General features: G+C 42.1%; 1 protein-coding gene across 2 annotated transcripts in view; it reads right to left on the bottom strand.

The window, feature by feature from the left end:
• Positions 1-23,527, bottom strand: part of LOC139422925 (seizure protein 6-like) — a 231,464-nt gene that overhangs the window by 22,280 nt on the left and 185,657 nt on the right. For both annotated transcript variants that reach the window (XM_071174402.1, XM_071174401.1), the window contains exons 5-10: positions 21,347-21,532; positions 17,691-17,859; positions 14,538-14,704; positions 14,159-14,353; positions 13,073-13,211; positions 33-229 (exon numbers count right to left, since the gene is read on the bottom strand). In XM_071174402.1, the coding sequence (XP_071030503.1) occupies positions 33-229; positions 13,073-13,211; positions 14,159-14,353; positions 14,538-14,704; positions 17,691-17,859; positions 21,347-21,532 (1,053 nt within the window). The remainder of the gene's footprint in view (positions 1-32; positions 230-13,072; positions 13,212-14,158; positions 14,354-14,537; positions 14,705-17,690; positions 17,860-21,346; positions 21,533-23,527) is intronic.

A 23,527-nucleotide genomic window follows, 5' to 3' on the forward strand; every position in this document is an offset into this window, starting at 1 on the left:
TACAACTAAACAGTATCTGAGTAATGTCTCACCAAAGAAGTGGACCACGAAGCCGTTGCCATAGCCGTAGATGTTGGTAGCAGGGTCCGACTGGAACTGGATGGTGACATCAGCCATGGAGGTGTAGAGCTTGAAGCGAGACCTGGTGCCACTGTACTGACCCAAGATGTTAGCTGTTAGGTCATCACCGTCGTAAAAGGTCAACAGGTCATTCTTACCCACATTGAGCCTGCAAGGAGAGAGAAAGGCAGGAGTCAGTCAACACATCGGAAAAACTGAGGGTCTAATTTATATCTGCATATAGAAGAAAAAAAGTGTGACAGAGCACATATCACAGCAGAGGAATACTTCATTTTCTCCAAAAAGTGACTCCTGAAAAATTATACCAATTCATGTTTCATGTTTCTGTCAAAATACAACTGCAGAGAACTGTCATGGAGGGTGAGAGACATCTTGCAGGAAAATGTCAGAGCTTTATGGGAAATCTAAATTCTGTTTACATTGGATGGATCTGATGTGAAATAAACACAAAATAATTCAGCATTAATTTGCCTCTGTTTGACTCCTCTCCACAAAGCTCTCTCTCTTCCATGAATATGTACTGGAAGATGTATTTGCCAAAGTGAAAGTATAATGAGAACTCACAATTCCTCATTGCCATTCACTCAGGGGGAACTGCATAGTTTACCCCCATGGGCAAATGAGATTGCTGAATAATGCCTAACTGTTGAGTGGTATTGATATATGGTAGGTAGAGGGAAAGAGACTCAAACTGGAGAGGTCCTAGAAAGGGTCACATGGTTGAGAGAATAAGATACATGAGTAACCAATTAATCATACTAAGAAAAATAAAATGCATCATAAGAAGAAAATAGAGTAAACAATGGAAGAAGACCAAATGCTGAAGGAGGATGGACTCCATCTGAGCAGGTCATTGTATAGATAAATACTGTCATTATATCAATGGCAGGAATAGGCCCTGTTTTCCATCATCATTGCTGCAACGTATTTCCATGATGACACACACATAAAACCTGTCACAGCTTGACTTGAGGGCTCAGCTGCCTCGGCCTAACTTCTGAATTCATTAACCTTTCCAGAGGACTTAGACTCATTGCCCTCTCTCTTTCTGGAGCAAGAGCAAAGCTTGACCTTTATTCAAAGAAGAAAGAGGAGAAAGAATGGAGAAAGAATGGAAAAATAAGCAGTGAAAAACTCTAGTCCCCCATAGATGATTTCAGCAGAGAGAGAAAGCTCCAGTGATCAGTGTGCACCTTGGAGCAGGTGTCAGAATAGCTTTGCAGATGTCTGTTCCGCCCACGGAGGAGCCATGTTACTATTCACAGCCTATGTGTAGGAGATCCCTTAAAAAGGACAAATCCACCCAAAACCACTCATTCCTATAATTTAAATAACACTAATATGTGAGAACATTATGTTTCATTTTGTCGGTATAAGGTTGGTAGCAACGTTTGAAAATCATTATGGAAATCTGTTGCAGCTCAAGTCGACTACAAAACCCACAATGCAATCTCTCTGTACAGATGCCCTAGCTGTAATTTGATCATCCTGTTGTTGGCGGAATTTTCCAGTCCTGAAAGTAACGCAAACTTGTATAGTATTAGACTGTTTCATGCCAAAAATAAGAGGGTTAAATACATGTGCTTAGACTCTTATGTGTTAAATTACACATTTCTTGAGGTAGGAATATGGAGAAAAAAAATATCCTCAATGGCTCATTCGAGAGAAGACAACCTCCCACGTCACGACATCGGCCAGCTTCACGATCTAAAAGCTGTTTTCCTATTCACTTCCAGTGTAGTGAGAGTGGCTTTATCACAATGCTATGTCATACTGGCCAAAGTTCTGCCTGCTTGAACGACAATAGCTCAGATACACATGAAAACATGAAATTAACCAGGGAATCGATAGAACATCGCTCAGAGATGCACAAAAACAATATAACATTCAAAATGGGTGAATCTTTCCTTTAAGAGCGATAAAGGAGGGTGGCTCCGTTCTCCAGATAGCCATGGGTAAGAGCAATCTTCTTGTACCTTTCAATCACCCGTCTCTTGCATCCGCTACAATACCTGGATGCAGAATCAATTTAATTTACATGAGAGAGTGCACGTTACTTTTCAGAGGATGGGCACGTGTAGGACGTACTATGCTACCTCTGCTCTCCTTCATAGCTCCTTGTAAGGTGAATACTAACACTTTACTGTGTGTGTGTGTGTGTGTGTGTGTGTGTGTGTGTGTGTGTGTGTGTGTGTGTGTGTGTGTGTGTTTGTGTGTGTGCACGCGTACATCTGTCTGTGAGTGTCTCTATGTTGATGGATTGTGGCAGACCATTTCAATACATTGCTTAAGCTCTTATTAAACGGGGCGATGCCCACAGGGCATCTTAGCAAGGAGGTAGGCCACTGTGTGCCAACCCAGTCTGCCTGCGGACAGATCTGGGCTTAACTAACTCGCCTTCAACTCCAGAATACAAATCAGGGATGGCAAAGACGGAGATCCAAACAAGGTGAAGCCTGACAAAGTACTCCCTCTAGTCTGCAGGACAGGCACAAAATCAAATTAGATCTCCATTTTACCACTATAACCCTGGGTCGAGGCACTCCAACAGCAAACGCCTGTAGGATGCATGGGAATGAGAGGTTATGGAATCGACAGGTTTGACATGGATCGGATGCCTTATTAAGCCAGTGTTTAAGTCCACTGATCCAAATAATCACGGGCAAACAACACCATGCACCAGCATGAAGACCAGTAACGTTACACGTGCACCTTGAAATAGTACTTTATGGTGTTATTTGCCTATGTATGTAAAAGGCATTGGACCAGAAGCTGACAGACCCTTTATTGCCCTGTCAGATACACAAGGGTAGATTCAGAGTGATGGGATGTGATGCTATGTCAATAACAACAAATGAGCCTCGGGCAAAAGTGGAGTAAGCCTGTGGGAAGCTCTGTTGCCGCACCTCCTCAGAAATGTTGCCGCACCTCCCCCCACACACGTACACACACACACTTTGTTGCTTTCACACAAGTGTACAGGTACTTGAGATTGAGATTTTTCTCAGGGATCCAGCTGCTGTAAAAGCAGTTTTCCTCTGCAGAAATAGAAGCATGAAAAACAGCTGGTCAGAATAAAGAGCATTGTGTAGTATCTTCATTTCCCTGTCTCCATGAGAGGAAAAAAGCTTGAGGCAGGCAGAAGCTGAGCAGAAAGTAATTACTTACACCTCAATCTCAGAGGTGTTGGACAGCTCAAATTTAACTTGGATTGGAATACTAGCATGCTGCCATGAATGTAGGCATTCTCTAGAAGTGTATCTGTGGACCCATGGAGCAGCTCTCTCAGTGGATGTGTCCAGTCATGAGAGACTGTGGAAGGCTGTGTGCTGCCCTGGTCCAGTGGCATGCTGGCTCTGGTGGGCTGGGCTGAGAGGTTGGGACACTTTCTAAGCAGAGAACCACCAAACACCCGTTCCATTGTTTGAATTCCTCTCCTAGATTTAATGTAAAAACAGTCATGGCTGACAGAGCCTCCCTGGCTGTTCCAGACACAGTGAACACCTCTGAGATGGTAAGTAAACACAGCTCTTGCCTCTCAACCCCGGATTTATCTGGACTTTTGTTATTTTTAAACAATTAAATGGAATGAGGTTCTCTTTTTAATTAGAAAGTTAAATATTGGTTTTTAAAGGCCAGGGCTTTGGTGCCTGGGCCAGGGAGCATATGAAAAATGACTTATTAATGACAATCCTGCCAAATCCCTGTGCCCCCGAGGGCATCACTCACACAACGCTGCCCTGCGTACAGGCACCCTGCCAGCTGGAGAGGAAGAGGAGAGGGAAGAGGGGAGGAGACATTCCAAAGTACAGAGGACCACCATCAGTCTAGATCCATCTCTTTATGATGACTATAACCTACAGCACTGACAGTTGCAAAACAGATGCATGAGCCAGTTATCATAGTCAGTAATTCACATGCAATTCCAGGAGCCTCCACTAGAGGGTTTATTTAGACATAGTGACCAATACAGTGTAAAATATTTGGATGACATTTTACATTTTTAATGACTCATTCTCCTTAAAATAATTGTAAATAATTACAGTATTATGGAAATATTCTAATATCCCTTTATAGGTTAATAATGACTTATATGTTATCAAATATTCAATCAAATATATTTTCCAGAATGCATCAAACGCTATAGAATGGAAGGGATCAAAATAGTCTCCTGACAAAAAATAAATAAAAAATACTGTGTGACATGTTTGAGTTTTAATCTGGATATGTGGAATGGTATCGGTATTCTTTGAATTGGATACACACCATGGAAAGCAGAATTTGAATTGGAAACACACCACGGAAAGCAGAATTTGAATTGAATTTGAATTAAAGGAAAGAAAAAATGTAAGCATTTGCAACGTATTACGGCAAATGCTTACATTTTTTCTTTCCTTTAATTCAAATTCAATTCAAATTCTGCTTTCCATGGTGTGTATCCAATTCAAATTCTGCTTTCCATGGTGTGTATCCAATTCAAATTCTGCTTTCCGTGGTGTGTATCCAATTCAAATTCTGCTTTCCATGGTGTGTATCCAATTCAAATTCTGCTTTCCATGGTGTGTATCCAATTCAAATTCTGCTTTCCGTGGTGTGTATCCAATTCAAATTCTGCTTTCCATGGTGTGTATCCAATTCAAATTCTGCTTTCCATGGTGTGTATCCAATTCAAATTCTGCTTTCCATGGTGTGTATCCAATTCAAATTCTGCTTTCAATTCATGGTTGAATTGAATTAAATTCTGAAATTCATTAATTGACCCTGGTAGCTAGCTGCTGTATGTATGGAGGTTGTTATTGGTGAAACGACACTTACATCTTCACCTGGCCTCTACCGTAGACATGCCATCCTGTACCCGGCGGTGTGAGTCACAGGCAGGTGTGCATGACTGCCACCTGTGCTCCTGCCCGACTGTCCATGCCCCAAGTGTGCCGTTTTAATGAGCACTGAGCCAGCCCTCCTAGTTTGGCCTAAATTAATTAATCAGTCCTCATTATGCACACTGTTCCTCAGTAATTGCGAGCACAGGCACAGTGATGAATGATAATAGAGGAGAGAAAGGATTCTCATTAACAGGGAAAAGTGTGAGCCCACCCTTATAATGAACCCGCTCCCACCCATCAGAGGTCTTTCCCTTCCTGTTACTCACACATACACAGGTAGCCGCTCTCACTTATACGCCTCTCTCTCGCGCTCTTTCTCGCTCTGGGACAGAGAGCACACTGGGGACTCCCCACCCAAGACAAGACCAGCAGACTCATTTCAGATAAATGGCCAACAGTGTGACGGTGGGGTATTGCAGGGTCAGGGAAGAAGTGGGTTTCTGCCATGTATGCATGCCTGACCAGGTTGGAGCTTAGCTGGAGTTGGGTAGAGCAGGATCAATTTAATGGAAGCTTATGTGGCTAAGAATGATACCGAAATTCAAGGACCAGGGAACTTAGTCAGTCAGTAAACTCTCTAAAGATTTTCACAGCCTTATACAAACAAATTAGTGAATTTTCTTAAAGCTAAAATAAAATAAAAAATAAGTTATTGTATTGTCACATATACCATATAGGTGCAGTGAAAAGGGTTGTTTTTACAGGGTCAGCCATAAACAGTATCTTAGCTAGACTGTTTTCAGATGCATCAGTTGCTATTGTACTGATTGAGATGCTCTCGAGCAACATGACCCCTAACCAAAGTATCTAAAATGTTATTTAAACACCAAGCCCATCAAATAAACGCCACTTGGCTTTATTTTCCCCCCTTACTACAGTGCCTTGCGAAAGTATTCGGCCCCCTTGAACTTTGCGACCTTTTGCCACATTTCAGGCTTCAAACATAAAGATATAAAACTGTATTTTTTTGTGAAGAATCAACAACAAGTGGGACACAATCATGAAGTGGAATGACATTTATTGGATATTTCAAACTTTTTTAACAAATCAAAAACTGAAAAATTGGGTGTGCAAAATTATTCAGCCCCTTTACTTTCAGTGCAGCAAACTCTCTCCAGAAGTTCAGTGAGGATCTCTGAATGATCCAATGTTGACCTAAATGACTAATGATGATAAATACAATCCACCTGTGTGTAATCAAGTCTCCGTATAAATGCACCTGCACTGTGATAGTCTCAGAGGTCTGTCAAAAGCGCAGAGAGCATCATGAAGAACAAGGAACACACCAGGCAGGTCCGAGATACTGTTGTGAAGAAGTTTAAAGCCGGATTTGGATACAAAAAGATTTCCCAAGCTTTAAACATCCCAAGGAGCACTGTGCAAGCGATAATATTGAAATGGAAGGAGTATCAGACCACTGCAAATCTACCAAGACCTGGCCGTCCCTCTAAACTTTCAGCTCATACAAGGATAAGACTGATCAGAGATGCAGCCAAGAGGCCCATGATCACTCTGGATGAACTGCAGAGATCTACAGCTGAGGTGGGAGACTCTGTCCATAGGACAACAATCAGTCGTATATTGCACAAATCTGGCCTTTATGGAAGAGTGGCAAGAAGAAAGCCATTTCTTAAAGATATCCATAAAAAGTATCGTTTAAAGTTTGCCACAAGCCACCTGGGAGACACACCAAACATGTGGAAGAAGGTGCTCTGGTCAGATGAAACCAAAATTGAACTTTTTGGCAACAATGCAAAACGTTATGTTTGGCGTAAAAGCAACACAGCTCATCACCCTGAACACACCATCCCCACTGTCAAACATGGTGGTGGCAGCATCATGGTTTGGGCCTGCTTTTCTTCAGCAGGGACAGGGAAGATGGTTAAAATTGATGGGAAGATGGATGGAGCCAAATACTGGACCATTCTGGAAGAAAACCTGATGGAGTCTGCAAAAGACCTGAGACTGGGACGGAGATTTGTCTTCCAACAAGACAATGATCCAAAACATAAAGCAAAATCTACAATGGAATGGTTCAAAAATAAACATATCCAGGTGTTAGAATGGCCAAGTCAAAGTCCAGACCTGAATCCAATCGAGAATCTGTGGAAAGACCTGAAAACTGCTGTTCACAAATGCTCTCCATCCAACCTCACTGAGCTCGAGCTGTTTTGCAAGGAGGAATGGGAAAACATTTCAGTCTCTCGATGTGCAAAACTGATAGAGACATACCCCAAGCGACTTACAGCTGTAATCGCAGCAAAAGGTGGCGCTACAAAGTATTAACTTAAGGGGGCTGAATAATTTTGCACGCCCAATTTTTCAGTTTTTCATTTGTTAAAAAAGTTTGAAATATCCAATAAATGTCGTTCCACTTCATGATTGTGTCCCACTTGTTGTTGATTCTTCACAAAAAAATACAGTTTTATATCTTTATGTTTGAAGCCTGAAATGTGGCAAAAGGTCGCAAAGTTCAAGGGGGCCGAATACTTTCGCAAGGTACTGTAGCTCTGATTTTGCTCATATCTACTTCATTGAGGAACAATGTACTTACTATGACTGTGATACAGTGGGGCAAAAAAGTATTTAGTCAGCCACCAATTGTGCAAGTTCTCCCACTTAAAAAGATGAGAGAAGCCTGTCATTTTCATCATAGGTACACTTCAACTATGACAGACAAAATGAGAAAAAAAATCCAGAAAAATCACATTGTAGGATTTTTAATGAATTTATTTGCAAATTATGATGGAAAATAAGTATTTGGTCAAAAACAAAAGTTTATCTCAATACTTTGTTATATACCCTTTGTTGGCAATGACAGAGGTCAAACGTTTTCGGTAAGTCTTCACAAGGTTTTCACACACTGTTGCTGGTATTTTGGCCCATTCCTCCATGCAGATCTCCTCTAGAGCAGTGATGTTTTGGGGCTGTTGCTGGGCAACACGGACTTTCAACTCCCTCCAAAGATTTTCTATGGGATTGAGATTTGGAGACTGGCTAGGCCACTCCAGGACCTTAAAATGCTTCTTACGAAGCCACTCCTTCGTTGCCCGGGCGGTGTGTTTGGTATCATTGTCATGCTGAAAGACCCATGCCCTTGCTGATGGAAGGAGGTTTTCACTCAAAATCTCACGATACATGGCCCCATTCATTATTTCCTTTACACGGATCAGTCGTCCTGGTCCCTTTGCAGAAAAGCAGCCCCAAAGCATGATGTTTCCACCCCCATGCTTCACAGTAGGTATGGTGTTCTTTGGATGCAACTCAGCATTCTTTGTCCTCCAAACTCGACGAGTTGAGTTTTTACTAAAAAGTTGTTATATTTTGGTTTCATCTGACCATATGACATTCTCCCAATCTTCTTCTGGATCATTCAAATGCTCTCTAGCAAACTTCAGACGGGCCTGGACATGTACTGGCTTAAGCAGGGGGACACGTCTGGCACTGCAGGATTTGAGTCCCTGGCGGCGTAGTGTGTTACTGATGGTAGGCTTTGTTACTTTGGTCCCAGCTCTCTGCAGGTCATTCACTAGGTCCCCACGTGTGGTTCTGGGATTTTTGCTCACCTTTCTTGTGATTATTTTGACCCCATGGGGTGAGATCTTGCGTGGAGCCCCAGATTGAGGGAGATTATCAGTGGTCTTGTATGTCTTCCATTTCCTAATAATTGCTCCCACAGTTGATTTCTTCAAACCAAGCTGCTTACCTATTGCAGATTCAGTCTTCCCAGCCTGGTGCAGGTCTATAATTGTGTTTCTGGTGTCCTTTGACAGCTCTTTGGTCTTGGCCATAGTGGAGTTTGAAGTGTGACTGTTTGAGGTTGTGGACAGGTGTCTTTTATACTGATAACAAGTTCAAACAGGTGCCATTAATACAGGTAATGAGTGGAGGACAGAGGAGCCTCTTAAAGAAGAAGTTACAGGTCTGTGAGAGCCAGAAATCTTGCTTGTTTGTAGGTGACCAAATACTTATTTTCCACCATAATTTGCAAATAAATTCATTAAAAATCCTACAACGTGATTTTCTGGATGTTATTTCTCATTTTGTCTGTCATAGTTGAAGTGTACCTATGATGAAAATTACAGGCCTCTCTCATCTTCTTAAGTGGGAGAACTTGCACAATTGGTGGCTGACTAAATACTTTTTTGCCCCACTGTATGTGGTTGTCCTACTTATCTTAAGATGAATGCACTAACTGTAAGTCGCTCTGGATAAGAGCTCCTGCTAAATGACTAAAATGTAAAATGTGGAATATTAGGGACGTGTTTGTCACTGGCACACCATTTGCCGCTATCATTCCCTTCCATCTGTGGCTCTCATTTGATGTGCCTCACTTATAATGATCCATATGCCAGTGGACAAATCAGAGAGTATGATGAGAAAGGTCAGCCATTTTGGTCAGGGAGTTGGTCAACCATGGTTTTCCAGTGCTGTGATAAGATATTGTGTAAAATAATTTATTTAATGCAGTGTATGTTTGTTAGGTAGCTACCTACCGAAATCAGTAGATGATAGGACTTAGACAAGTTGTAAATGCAACAATTACTGATATTGTATCATATAATAGCACAGTCAGCTTTTTCTTTTACAATCTCTTTACATATATTTTAGATGCAATTTATACAGAAAATGTGTATAAAACCCATATAAACTGTATTCATGATTATATGACAATATTTTAGGTTGACAATCATTTTATTACATCATTTCTGATGTATCACATGCCTTTGTTTTATTCTCCTGTGTAAGTAAATTCAGGATTATGTCTCTACTGCCATTTATTCCAATTAGATGGTTTGGATTTCTCCCTGACCAATATGGCTGACATTTTTACCCCATTCTGGAACTTAGAGGGTTTCTGGCATCCCCCTCTAGTAATTCAATAGGATCTTTGCACATTTTTCTCTCTGCCCCATGGCAATACGTGTAGAAGCACAAGAAAATTGCTTTAAAACAGCAAACTTTTCTCTAAGTCTCATGGCAAAATGTGTAGAATAGCATGAGATTAGCTATAAAACTGCACATGTTTCTATTTGCCCCATGTGTAGAATTGTAGGAAGTTAGCAGTTTCGGGTTGGGGGGGCAGACCTCTGCGGTGCACCACTGTGTGAGCTTCACTCTGCCCAGCAGGGAGAATGCTGGGTAAGACTGACCATGTGAGGAGGAGGCCAAGGTCCCTTCTATCTGTTTCTCCTCTCTATCAGTCTCTCTATCTCTCTGTCTCTCTATCCGTCTCCTTGATGCAGTGGCTGCTGAGCTGTGAGGAAACTTAAAGGACCAGTGCTCCTTTCACTAATTTTAAACAACTTTCAAGACAATTTTCACTCACTACATAAGAATAAAAGCATTGTACATGCTGATGAAAAGTAGCAGATAATGAGGGTGTTTGTCTGCCAGCCTACATGTCGTAGCATCTCAGACTTTATTACGTCAACAGTTTAAATCAGCCAGCATTGGCAGTGACATCTACTACCCTAATGAAATAACATAATGATGGAACAATAGATTGGCAGATGATAACAAATGAGCAGATATTAATCATGACACCAAATTACTATGTCTGCATGACTAATGTACTGACAGCAGGCAAGCAGACACTGCAGCAGCCCCTCAATCAATGGTAGTGAGAGGAAGCCCAGTGGCCGGCAGGGTGAGAAGATCGATTCTGCAAATTTTGTCACTGATGAAACACTTGATCTCAAAACAGTTTTCTGTTTCCAAAAATAAAATATGTTATGGACAGAGTGGACTAAGTTTTGTTGACTTTACCCTTTGCCAAAGTTTTTAAAAATTGCGTTGTTTAGAAGGAGTGCAAAGGCGAATTGAGTAGGCGTTCCCTAATGGAAATATGCAGATGATGCTAGAAGGGGCCAATAGGATCTGGCTAGCTGGTGCTTTGCTCTGCCCACCTCCTTGCTTGTTCTGCCCACTATGACTAATTTGGTCCTATTGGAAACGACAGGCTCTGGTCTATCTTGGTTTAGTTATACAAATATTTGATGTAGTATTCCTGCATGTTTAATGTTCCCGCGTGATAGTGTATACTATGGTAGGAGATTGAATACTATAGTATTCTCTGTAGTGTTTTTAGATGACTTTTGAGGACTGAAGTCTACAAAACACTAGAGTGAATACCGTAGTATTTACTGTAGTATACTGTACACATTACTGTAGTGTTTTTGCAGACTAGAATATTGCAGTATTTACTGTAGTGTTTTTGCAGAATGTAGTATAATGCAGCATTTACTGTAGTTTTTTGCAGACAGTCATATTTACTGTAATGTTTTTAGGGACATTACTGTGGTATTTACTAAAGTGTTTTTGTTTTAGTATCTTTTTTAGTACCTAATGGAGAAATGCTAAAAGTGCACATTCTCCATAACCTGTAGCCAGGTCAGGGTTTACTTTTACTCTCTTCAATAACCTGTAGGAAACACAATTTATGATCTATACTTTGCATGTAGGTTTCTCATTTATGGGTGGCACAAATTGTGATATGGGGGAGGGGAATGGGCAGGATAAATGCAAAAAAGATACTGGAGTATTTTTTTAAAATCTTGTTTTTGTGGACTGTAGTGTTTTTGTTGTTGATAATACTGTAGTATTTACTATAGTATTCTAGCGTATGCAAAATACACATGATCGAGGGATGCAATTGTGTGTAGTATAGTATTCTACAGTACTACAGTTTACTACAGAATTCTATAGTAAGTACTGTGGTATTCTATAGTAAACTGTTGCATTCTATAGTAAACTGTAGTATTTTTATTTATTTAACCTTTATATAACTAGGCAAGCCAGTTTTTGCCTTTACCTCCCTTATCTCACCTCATTTTCTCACATCGTATATAGACTTGTTTATACTGTATTATTGACTGTATGTTTGTTTTACTCCATGTGTAACTCTGTGTCGTTGTATGTGTCGATAAAGCAAAGCAGTTCTTGGCCAGGTCGCAATTGTAAATAAGAACTTGTACTCAACTTGCCTACCTGGTTAAATAAAGGTGAAATAAAAAATACATTTAAAAAAGATACAAATTCTTATTTATATTGAAAGCCTACCTCGGCCAAACCCTAATGACGCTGGGCCAATTGTGCGCAGCCTAATGGGACTCTCAGTCACGGTCGGTTGTGATAGAGCCTGGAATCGAACCAGGGTCTGTAGTGACGTCTCTATCACTGAGATGCAGTGCCTTAGACCTTTCAATGCTCCTGTGCTACTGCTTCAGGCAAAAACATGATTCACATGTGATGAGAAGAAACATGTACCTTATACAATCTCATGGGAGTTAAGCTGCTATATTCTCTGTGGACAGCATGCAGCCAGCGTATGAAACCCATATGAACTTGTTTGACTGCCAAGAGTAAACATCACATATGCATGTGCACACACGCACACACACACAGTGTGAAACTTTGTGAGACATTAAAGAGACTTCACTCAGGAAGATAAGGGAGTCAGGCAGGCTCTCTGATCATGTCCAACTAAACTGGTCCATTCTCTTGGTGGAGTGCTCTGAAGAGACAGCAGAGGATCAGCAGAGCACAAAAAAAACTATCGGAGGGGCCGAGGCCTACTGAAAGTGCTGCAGGAGGGTTTGTGTGTGTTTAAGTGGTGAATTAACGTTGTTGGGAGAGCTGGATAAGTGGCTCGGAGTGGTCTCACTGCCAGAGCATATTCTGAAAGCCAACTATGAGACACACACCAGGGAAAGGGAGAGCATGGAGGCTTACTGGCTAATCTGGTCAGAGAGTGTGCTGGAAGCTGTGCTGAATATTCAATGGACTGGATGAAAACATAGATTTAATTTCTGACTACAACATCAGTAGCAATGCTTTCCCTTTAGGATAGTTCCACATTCAGAGATTTTGCCTCCTGAACTTGCAGTATTCTTTTGCCTATGTTTGAGAGTGTGTATGTGCAAGGGTATGTGAGTGTTTGTGTATGTAGTGAAAATGTCTCTTACCCTATGCAGCATAACTTGAAATAGATCTATCTACTCTTTAAAATGTTAATGAAGAAGAAGGCTGTGACCTTAAATGATATGAGATTGATTTGAACTTCAGTGTGACCTCTGCTGCCATTGAAGCGGAGAGCTGGCACTTACACTTGGATGTCTAGCATGATCCTCTTGTCCTCTTCCACGTGGATGCCCCAGATGCAGTCCTGGCCCTTGTCGTAGGCCTCGGGCCAGTTTGGAGAAAGAACCACACCGGCTGAATCTGTGATCTCACCACTACACACAGCTGGGCCACACACATAAGCACAGTCAAGTCCAAACACTGAGAAACACATTAATACTTGGCCAACACTCTCAAAAAGTAAAAAAAGAAAAACACCTACATACAAACGGACACAGTGTACGCCCAGTACTCACAGTATAGCCATCTTCAAATAGGAAAAACAAGTGATCAGTGATTGAAAATCTTAACTGTCAGTGCCAGCTGAGCTGATGATATTTGAATAATATCTGGTTTTGATGTTGGTCTGTTGACTGTGGAACATCTTTTAAAGGCCATGTGAATTCACAGGGGTAAAGAAAAGACTGTCATGAAAGAGTATCACTGCTGAACAGAATACCATTCATAATGACTTTCCATGCTCCTTGAGGGAGCCTAAGAGTGTTGGTCTAGAACTGTTACAAACTGCTAACGCTGAAAAATATAGTTCTCTGGCCCTGAACAGCAGAAATGAAATCCTTTCATTTCTACCTTTGCCGAAGAGGTGTAAAATCATGGGTAGTGTGGTGTGGGACAGCGCGGGGGAAAAGTGGATAAAACAAGGGTTAGAAGTCAGTGTGCGTGTCTGTGGGGGAGAGAGAGGTATCCCTAGGTCTTTATTGTGGCTGGGGTTCCTAGATCGTACTCCAGTTGCTGAGAGAGAGAGAGAGAGAGAGAGAGAGAGAGAGAGAGAGAGAGAGAGAGAGAGAGAGAGAGAGAGAGAGAGAGAGAGAGAGAGAGAGAGAGAGAGGGGGATGGTGAAAGAGAGAGATAAGCAGGGAGAGAATGAATAAAACTGGGCTTTGGCTTCTAAAGCTGTGCACTGGCTCCTAACTCAGGTCTTGGGAGACTGGGGTAGCTGGCTTTATTGTGGCTGGGGTTCCTAGATTGGCTAATTCTCTATCAGCAAATTGAGTACAAACTTGAGCTGATGAAATCCTGTGGACTGGGTTTTTAATGGAATGAGGACTCACCCCTGCAGGCTGGCTCTGTCTCATTCCACTGGGGGTTTTCTGCATCCACACACTCGATGATGACTGAGCCCTGCTCCAGAGTGTAGCCCGGGTCACAGGCAAACTCCACCACCGCACCCACACCGCAAGCTGTGTTACTGCTAGTGAAGTTGCCATATTTCACAAAGGGCCCATAGCATGTGCCCTTCGCAAAAGCTGTGGGAAGGTGGATTATTTGTTATATTAAGTCAACATCAATCCTCAATTTGACCTTCTTTAGGAAAAGGTAAAGACATATCAGTGTTGATTCTTTGAAGCATGTTTTCTAGTATAATTCTATTAAGTTAATGTAGTCAACACACACACATACGAGACACACTCACACACATTGCATCAGTACCTTCATATCTGATGGCTGCTCCTGTGGAAGTGACAGTCCCGTCTGTGGTGAACTCTACAAAGAGGTGACGTCCTGTGCTCACCACGCCCTCATTGGGCAGGTACTCCACCTCATAGGAGTCATACACCAGAGGCGAGTCAATGTTGTTCCCATTCTTTATTAGGAGTCTAAAAAACAGTCAAAAACTTTGCATAATAAAAAGGGTGAAGGGAAAATGGGACACTTTGATTTGTCATTGAGGACTAAGAGAAACATCAAAAGGGAGTGGTGAGTGGTTCTGAAGTGGCGCTCAGTGTTTCATCATTGGCTGTAATAAACCTGTGATAACATTCTCATCAACTCAGCAGCCAGCGACTTCATTAAATGTCCATTTGTTACATAGCCTTGAGACAGTAGTTATGGTACAAAAAATGTAATTAAATCTCGGCTCCCGCGTCTGACTGGCCTGTGTAGTCCCTCAATTAATTTGCATTAGGGAATACAGTTAATGATTTGAAATGACATAAAGCCGTATCAATTCCATCCAAGTCACTCCCATATGGGATTTAGTCGCCTAACCTAAGCAAACATGTCCTTGCAATATATGGAGTAAAGTTGGGCGTTGTTATCCAGTGTTGTATCGCGTTCTGACAACCGGATGTAAAACCCATCATACAGTGCCTTGCAAAAAAGCTTGGCGTTTTTCCTATTTTGTTGCATTACAACCTGCAATTTAAATTGAATTTTATTTGGATTTCATGTAATGGACATACACCAAATAGTCCAAATTACTGAAGTGAAACGGAAAAAAATAACTGTTTAAAAAAATGTGTTTAAAAAAAAATACGGAAAAGTGGTGCGTTATTATGAATTCACCCCCTTTGCTATGAAGCCTCTAAATAAGATCAGAAATAACTTCAGATGTCACATAATTAATTAAGTAAAGTCCACCTGTGTGCAATCTAAGTGTCACATGATCTGTCACATGATCTCAGTATATATACACCTGCTCTGAAGGGCCCCAGAGTCTGCAACACCACTAAGCAAGGGGCACCATCAAGCAGACGGCACCATGAAGACCAAGGAGCTCTCCAAACAGGTCAGGGACTAAATTGTAGAGAAGTACAGATCAGGGTTGGGTTATAAAAAATATCAGAAACTTTGAACATCCCATTGACCACCATTAAATCCATTATTAAAAAAATGAAAGAATATGGCACCAAAACAAACCTGCCAAGAGAGGGCCGCCCACCAAAACTCACGTACTAGGCAAGGAGGGCATTAATCAGAAAGGCAACAATGAGACCAAAAATAACCCTGAATGAGCTGCAAAGCTCCACAGCGGAGATTGGAGTAGCTGTCCATAGGACCACTTTAAGCTGTACACTCCACAGAGCTGGGCTTTACAGAAGGGTGGCCAGAAAAAAAGCCATTGCTTAAAGAAAAAATAAGCAAGCATGTTTGGTGTTCGCCAAAAGGCATGTGGGAGACTCCACAAACATTTGGAAGAAGGTACTCTGGTCAGATGAGACTAAAATGTAGCTTTTTGGCCATCAAGGAAAACCACGATGTCTAGCACAAACCCAACACCTCGCAACACCCCGAGAACACCATCCCCACAGTGAAGAATGGTGGTGGCAGCATCATGCTGTAGGGATGTTTTTCCATCGACAGGGACTGGGAAACTGGTCAGAATTGAAGGAATAATGAATGGCGCTAAATACAGGGAAATTCTTAAGGGAAACCTGTTTCAGTCTCCCAGAGATTTGAGACTGGGACGGAGCTTCATCTTCCAGCAGGACAATGACCCTAAGCATACTGCTATAGCAACACACAAGTGGTTTAAGGGTAAACATTTAAATGTCTTGGAATAGCCTAGTCAAAGCCCAGACCTCAATCCAATTGAGAATCTGTGTTGTACACCAGTGGAACCCATCCAACTTGAAGGAGCTGGAGCAGTTTTGCTTTGAAGAATGGGCAAAAATCCCAGTGGCTAGATGTGCCAAGCTTATAGAGACATACCCCAAGAGACTTGCAGCTGTATTTGCTGCAAAAGGTGGCTCTACACACACACACACACACACTTTTCCCCGATGCCTTGAGATGGATGAAATCATACCTTGAAGGCAGTTCCCAGCATGTCAGAGTGAGCAATGAGCTGCTACCCATTCTCAGCTATGATGTGGGAATGCCCCAAGGGTCAATACTGGGGCCCCTCCTGTTCAGCCTGTACATTCATGATCTGCCTTCTGTTCGTACTGGGTCTGAAGTTCAAATGTATGCAGATGATATAGTGATATATGTGAATGCAAAGAGCAAACAACAAGCTGCACAGGAACTCACTACTGTAATGGTCCAGGTTACAAAGTGGCTCAGTGACTTGTGTTTGCATCTCAATGTGAAGAAAAAAAACGTCTGCATGTTCTTCACAAAGAGGACAACTGATGCTACTGAGCCAGATGTCTATGTGTCAGGGGAGAAGATCCAGGTGGTATCCGATTTTAAGTACCTTGGCATCATATGTGATTCCAACCTCTCTTTTAAAAGCAGGTGAAAAAGGTAACTCAAATAACCAAATTCAACCTAGCTAATTTCCAATTCATACACAATTGTTTGACTACAGAGGTAGTAAAACTGTACTTCAAATCTATGATACTCCCCCACTTAACATACTGCCTAACTCATGAGAGGTAACTATATAGTTCCCTTAAGAAAAAGCACCTTAAGTCAATCTGCTTTCTCTGTGAGAGCTTCCCATGTCTGGAACACACAGCCATCAGACACACATAACTGCACCACCTATCGCACCTTCACAAAAAACATAAAGACATGGCTAAAGGCCAATCAGACTTGTGAACATAATCCCTAGCTGTGTATTGCAGCTTTCCATGTTGTCTGTTGTCTGAAGCTTGTGAAGTGTGGAAACACTAGTTGCTTTTATATATTTTGTTTTGTTGCTCTGTCTGTATGCTACATGTTGCTTGTGCTATGTTGTTCTGCATGTACTCACCGCTCATTGTTTTCCTGTATTGTTATTGTAATTGTTTTTAATAACCTGTCCAGGAACTGCAGTTGAAAATTTGCCGACTGGCTAAACTGGCACTTTTACTGAAACGTTGATTAATGTGCACTGTCCCTGTAAAAATTATCTCTCTCTCTCTCTCTGTACTCTACCTGTCATCATCCTCAGCCAAAGCCACTTTCTCAAAGTGAACATGAAGCCGGTGGCCTTCAGGAGCCTCCAGGACCCAATGGCAAGTCAAGTTGTTGCTGTAGTTGCCAGGGAAACCAGGAGAGACAATACGGCCCAACGTGGCATTTTTGATCATCCCACCACAGGAAGCTGCATTGAAAATGGATTGGATAAGAGCGAGAATGAGATCGACAGAGAGGGAGGGAAGGGTAAAACTCAGAGAAAAAGAGAGACATAAAACCGCTTAAATGTCCCTTAATTTCAAAAACAATATTTGTTTTCTGCTCTCTCTCTTTGCTGAGTAATACCACAGTACATGGGGTTTGGAGGAAGAACATTTCCATCCCTGTGCTGACCATAGAGATAGTTAAAGGACCAACATTGTATCTGTCACATTATGGCGTCTGTGAGAGCATGGGCAATGCAACTGAGGCCATCTACATTCTGAAGTAGTCAATTTTCTTCTTCTACTATTTTGGTGCATACTGCCACCTGGAGTGTGTTGTTTGAACAGATATAAAGCCAAAGTTGTCGATCTACTGCCACCTGCAGGTATGGAATGTTTGCTCATGAATATAGTTAATTAGCTGATCCCTTCTGATGACCTGGATGGAATTATGTGATCCTTCCTTTACCCATAGGAATTCCCACCCAGTTGACTACTTCAAAATCGTGAAAGTCCTCAATGGTGCTGCCCATGCTAAAATGGTCTCTTGGCCACTGGAGCTCTCTATCTATCTCTATGGGACTGGCTGACTGACTGACTGTATCTGTGTGTGATCAACTAGTGAGGAGAGCAGAGCAGCAGAACAGTATCAGTGCAGAACAGCTGTAGGGAGTGAGAGTGAGGCTGGCAGAAAAGACGATGCTAATTGAGAGCAGGTGAAGGATAGTCATGCAGCCCACTACTAATTAGTGTAGTGTAGCCAGGTCCAAATGGGCTGGTTTAGCCCGGTCTCGTCTCCATAGCACTGCTCCCTCTCCCCATACTGGTAATCAGACACTAACAGACCAGGCCTCTCAGCACAACCAATCAACTTTGGGCCTAAATGAGGATGCTAGACTGACATGTTGTAAAAGCTCACCTTAGGCCTAACCCACTGGGCAAAAACTGTTTGAATCAATGTCATTTCAACAAATAAAAATATATGTGATGATGCTGAATCAGAGTGGAAAACTGATTACGAAAAGTAATCAACGTAAAAGATTTTAATCATTTTTCACCCAACTTTTAACCTAAATCCAATGACATGGTGAATTTTGGGGGGGGTTTCATGTTGAATTCATATTAGTTGACAACTTTACCAAATGTAAATCAAATCTAGATGTTCAACTGACGTCTGTGCCCAGTGGGAAGTAGCTTGTATCATTACTATACAGGGAGGCATGGGCGTTACATGTTGTGAGGTAGGCCGTCGTGCTGAGTGCTATTATTTGCAAAGTGGATGTAAATAGTTGCCTTAATTAGGCCCACTTACAAGATTTACAAATTATAAACAGGACGAAGAGCAACATAAGTCAGAATACTAACAACATAAACTATATCATCATTCCTGACAGCAATTTGACCATACAGCAGGAAGTATAGCCACACCCTTCCATATCTGGCTACAACAGGACATTTTTGTTTTAGGTGGGATCCTTGGAATGTCCCGATTTTGCTCATGCGCCTGATATTGTCCAATCGCAATTCAGCATTTGTCTCAGGGTTAGTTTAAACCAGAGCCATGTATTTAAAGAGTTGGGCCATTGAGGTTTCTGCATTATGATGCATTTACATGACCCTACACAAAGTGGTATTCAAAGTCGGGGTCACAGTGGGGTTGGCATATAAATCAAAACACAAAAACAAAATAATTTGGAACAAAACATGTAGAGTACAGATTATTTTATAGAAAGGGGGATACCTAGTCAGTTGTCCAACTGAATGTATTCAACTGAAATGTGTCTTCCGCATTTAATCCAACTCTTCTGAATCAGAGAGGTGGGGGGGGGGGGCTATATGGGACAACACACAAAACGCTTTTGAGAAAGATTAGACATTTGAAAAGTACAATTTTATTGAGTAAATGTATTGAATTGAAGGTTATTTGTTGATGTGATTATTAAGAAAATGGGGTCCCTGCTTTTTGAATACCACTGCCCTACAACATTCTATGGCAATCATATTAGTGTAATACACGAATGACTAGAATGGGCATTATGATGCATTTACATGACACTTCAAAATTCTATGGCAGCCATGCTAGTATAACAGATGTCATGCTTCTTTTAGCAAGTACCACTTCCTCCTGATTCAGCTCACACCGAAGCTCACACCCAGGACTTCTGCTTTCATAGCACACGTGACCGCCCTCCCAAAGCGCCTTATCAGTTGGCGCCACCGAAAAGTTAGCAATTAGGTGGTGCACGTTTCACACATCCCCATGTGCTACATTCACCCATAAAACTTATTCCACAACAACCATAGTGTTGAGCTGAGCACAACTGTAGATCCGGGTCACGGCACCAGTGAAACCGTGACTGTGCCGCTAACAGTATATTGTCACAGTCTCTGTCCCCATCCCGGACTGGAACTACTGATCCTCTGCTTGCAGACACACGTGACCACCATCCTTGATAATGTACCAACCATATGAGCTATCCAAAAATATCAACGTTTAAACCTAGCTGTGGAGAGAGCTTACATTCTTAACTTCTTTATGTTAGCACCCCATTAACAGTACATGGGGAATATTTAAATAATGCTATGTAACTGTATGTCTAGAATTAGACAAATACAAAATATATGGCTCTGGTTTAAATATTGAACTTTCGAACACACCTGTTTCACACAACTTGCGCCCCCCGGAAAAAAAGACCCCCTTGATAGTATGCAAGGGAAACAAGGTAAGCGTTTACTTTGATTTTAGCTTAATCATATCGATTTAATTGCTTACCATGATTAATTTTTGTAGTAACATTTAATGAACAAATCCATAAATGGAACAGAGTAATATGTAGTGTGGAGGGAATGAATCGGTGTGCGAGTGCAACCAAAACATTTCATTTTCTTATGACATGACTTATGACAAATGTGTACCACAGGGCACAGGCCTGCTATTCATATATGAACGTGTACTATTTCCCCATACTATGCAACTATTGTGGGAAACACTCTTTGTGAAGAAGAGTAGGCTAGACATGTTTGTCGCTGAAGTAACAAGGGCATGTTTGTTTACAACTGCACTATTGCCCCCAACCCTGGATTTATATTAAACAGCTTGAATAGCAGGGGATACGGGTTACAGAGAGAGAATTAAAGTCGCACAGCAGTAAGCCAGACACCTGATAGGCCTACCAAATAGAGCACACAATAAACCCCAATTAACCTCTGGGCAGTTGGTGCCAAATAACACCCAGTCCATTTAAACTGAGTTTAATTACTTTAATCATTTAGCTGAAATGTTATTTTCCTCAGTTGTCAGTCTCTGTGGTGTTCTCTGAGGGGTTACTATAATTTCCCATTGGTTCTCAGTAAGCAGATGAATGGATCCTGGAAGTTGATAAGCTGAAGTCGGTGAGTGTGTCTGTGCATATGTGTCTATGTGTATGTGTGTGTGTTTGGCAGGAAGGAAGCAGTGTTGTTGTCTCTTACCCAGGCATTTTGGCTCCTTGCCACTCCAGTAAGGTGTAGTGGCGTTGCGACAGGCGAGCATGGTGGGGCCTTGCAGCTGGTAGCCGGTCAGACACTGAAAGTAGGCCTCTCCCCCAGCATGGAGGTGAGTCACAGATACCTCCCCGTTGGCTGGCTCCCTAGGGAAGGCACAGCTCAGCACGAAGGCTAGAGGGAGGGAGGGAGGGGATTTAATCAGTGATGACCGGTTTGATATTATTTCTCTTTGTGAATTTTTTCACCATGGTTGTTCGAAGTGGAATTAGTTGTTCTCAGTGCTACCATTTCACTTTAATTATACATACAGTAAACCAACGGAGTGTAGACACACACACACACACACACACACACACACACACACACACACAGAGTACATGTTGTGTATGAAGAATGTACTGTAATTGGGTCGAGCAGGGCTGTTTTCATCAGTTTTCTACTTGAGTTATAAATATTCCACTCCATCTGCTGCAATTAATTGCAGTTTAAAAGTACATCTGCAAATAGATTGTGACATGTCTGCAATCGCTAATGAGTTTGTGTGCTGCAAAGTCTACACACACACACACAGCTATGGCACGGAGATTTAGGTTTGGGGTACGGGGTAAAAGTAGAGTTGTAGATCAGTTCCATTTCAGAGCTGGTACTTTAATGTGATAGTGGGGAGAATAATTGTCTCTGTACCAGTTGCCAAAGCGCTGTGAGTCCAGCGCACCAAGATGAATGGGCTTCAACTTCCTCTGCGTCCCTGTCCTTAAACGGATGGTCCTACATGGGATGTATGGTAGCAATCATTAGTTGGCGTGGATGATGGATTGAGCTAACCATGTCCTTAATGAGCGCTATATAACAGGCCTTTCTGTCTGTCGGAGCGCAGGCCCACTCTGCTCTGCCTCACTGGCGCAGCATGCTCGCTCTCTGAAATTATGTTCTTGAGGTCCAGTGCAGATAACACCAAAACCTTGCATTTATTGAAAATACACCATGGAAGCAAAAATATACTTTTAACACTGGACCTAAATTAAAATAATGGTGACAGACAGAGGTGGTGTAAAAGAAAGCATTCAAATACTTCACCCAAATCCAGACAGCTGATGTTCTGAAAGAGCTGCAAAATCTGGATCCCTACAAATCAGCTGGGCTAGACAATCTGGACCCTCTCTTCCTGAAATTATCCGCCAGTACTGTTGCAAACCCTATTACTAGTCTGTTCAACCACTCTTTCATATCGTCCGAGTTTCATAAAGATTGGAAAGCTGCCGCGGTCATCCTCCTCTTCAAAGGGGGAGACACTCCAGACCCAAACTGTTACAGACCTACGGTATATCCATCCTGCCCTGCCTATCTAAAGTCTTCGAAAGCCAAGTGAACAAACAGATCGCCGACCATTTTGAATCCCACACACCTTCTCCGCTATTCAATCTGGTTTCCGAGCTGGTCATGGGTGCACCTCAGTCATGCTCAAGGTCCTAAATGATATCATAACTGCCATCGATAAAAGACAGTACTGTGCAGCCGTCTTCATCGACCTGGCCAAGGCTTTCGACTCTGTCAATCACCGTATTCTTATTGGCAGACTCAACAGCCTTGGTTTCTCTAATGACTGCCTCGCCTGGTTCACTAACTACTTCTCAGATAGAGTTCAGTGGGAGTCTCTATGGGGGTGCCACAAGGTTAAATTATTGGTCCGACTCTTTTCTCTATATATATCAATGATGTCGCTCTTGCTGCAGGTGATTCTCTGATCCACCTCTATGCAGACAACACCATTCTGTATACATCTGGCCCTTCTTTGGACACTGTTAACAAACCTCCAAACGAGCTTCAACGCCATACAACACTCCTTCTGTGGCCTCCAACAGCTTTTAAATGCTAGTAAAACGAAATGCTTGCTCTCTCTTCAACTGATCGCTGCCCACGCCAGGCCGACTAGCATCACTACTCTGGACAGTTCTGACTTAGAATATGTGGACAACTCTAAATGCCTAGGTGTCTGGCTAGATTGCAAACTCTCCTTCCAGACTCACATTAAGCATCTCCAATCCAAAGGTAAATCTAGAATCGGGCTTCCTATTTTGCAACAAAGCATCCTTCACTCATGCTGCCAAACATACCCTCGTAAAACTGACTATCCTACAGATCCTTGACTTCGGCGATGTCATTTAC

The sequence above is a fragment of the Oncorhynchus clarkii genome, chromosome 12, assembly GCF_045791955.1.
Source record: "Oncorhynchus clarkii lewisi isolate Uvic-CL-2024 chromosome 12, UVic_Ocla_1.0, whole genome shotgun sequence".
NCBI lineage: Eukaryota > Metazoa > Chordata > Actinopteri > Salmoniformes > Salmonidae > Oncorhynchus > Oncorhynchus clarkii.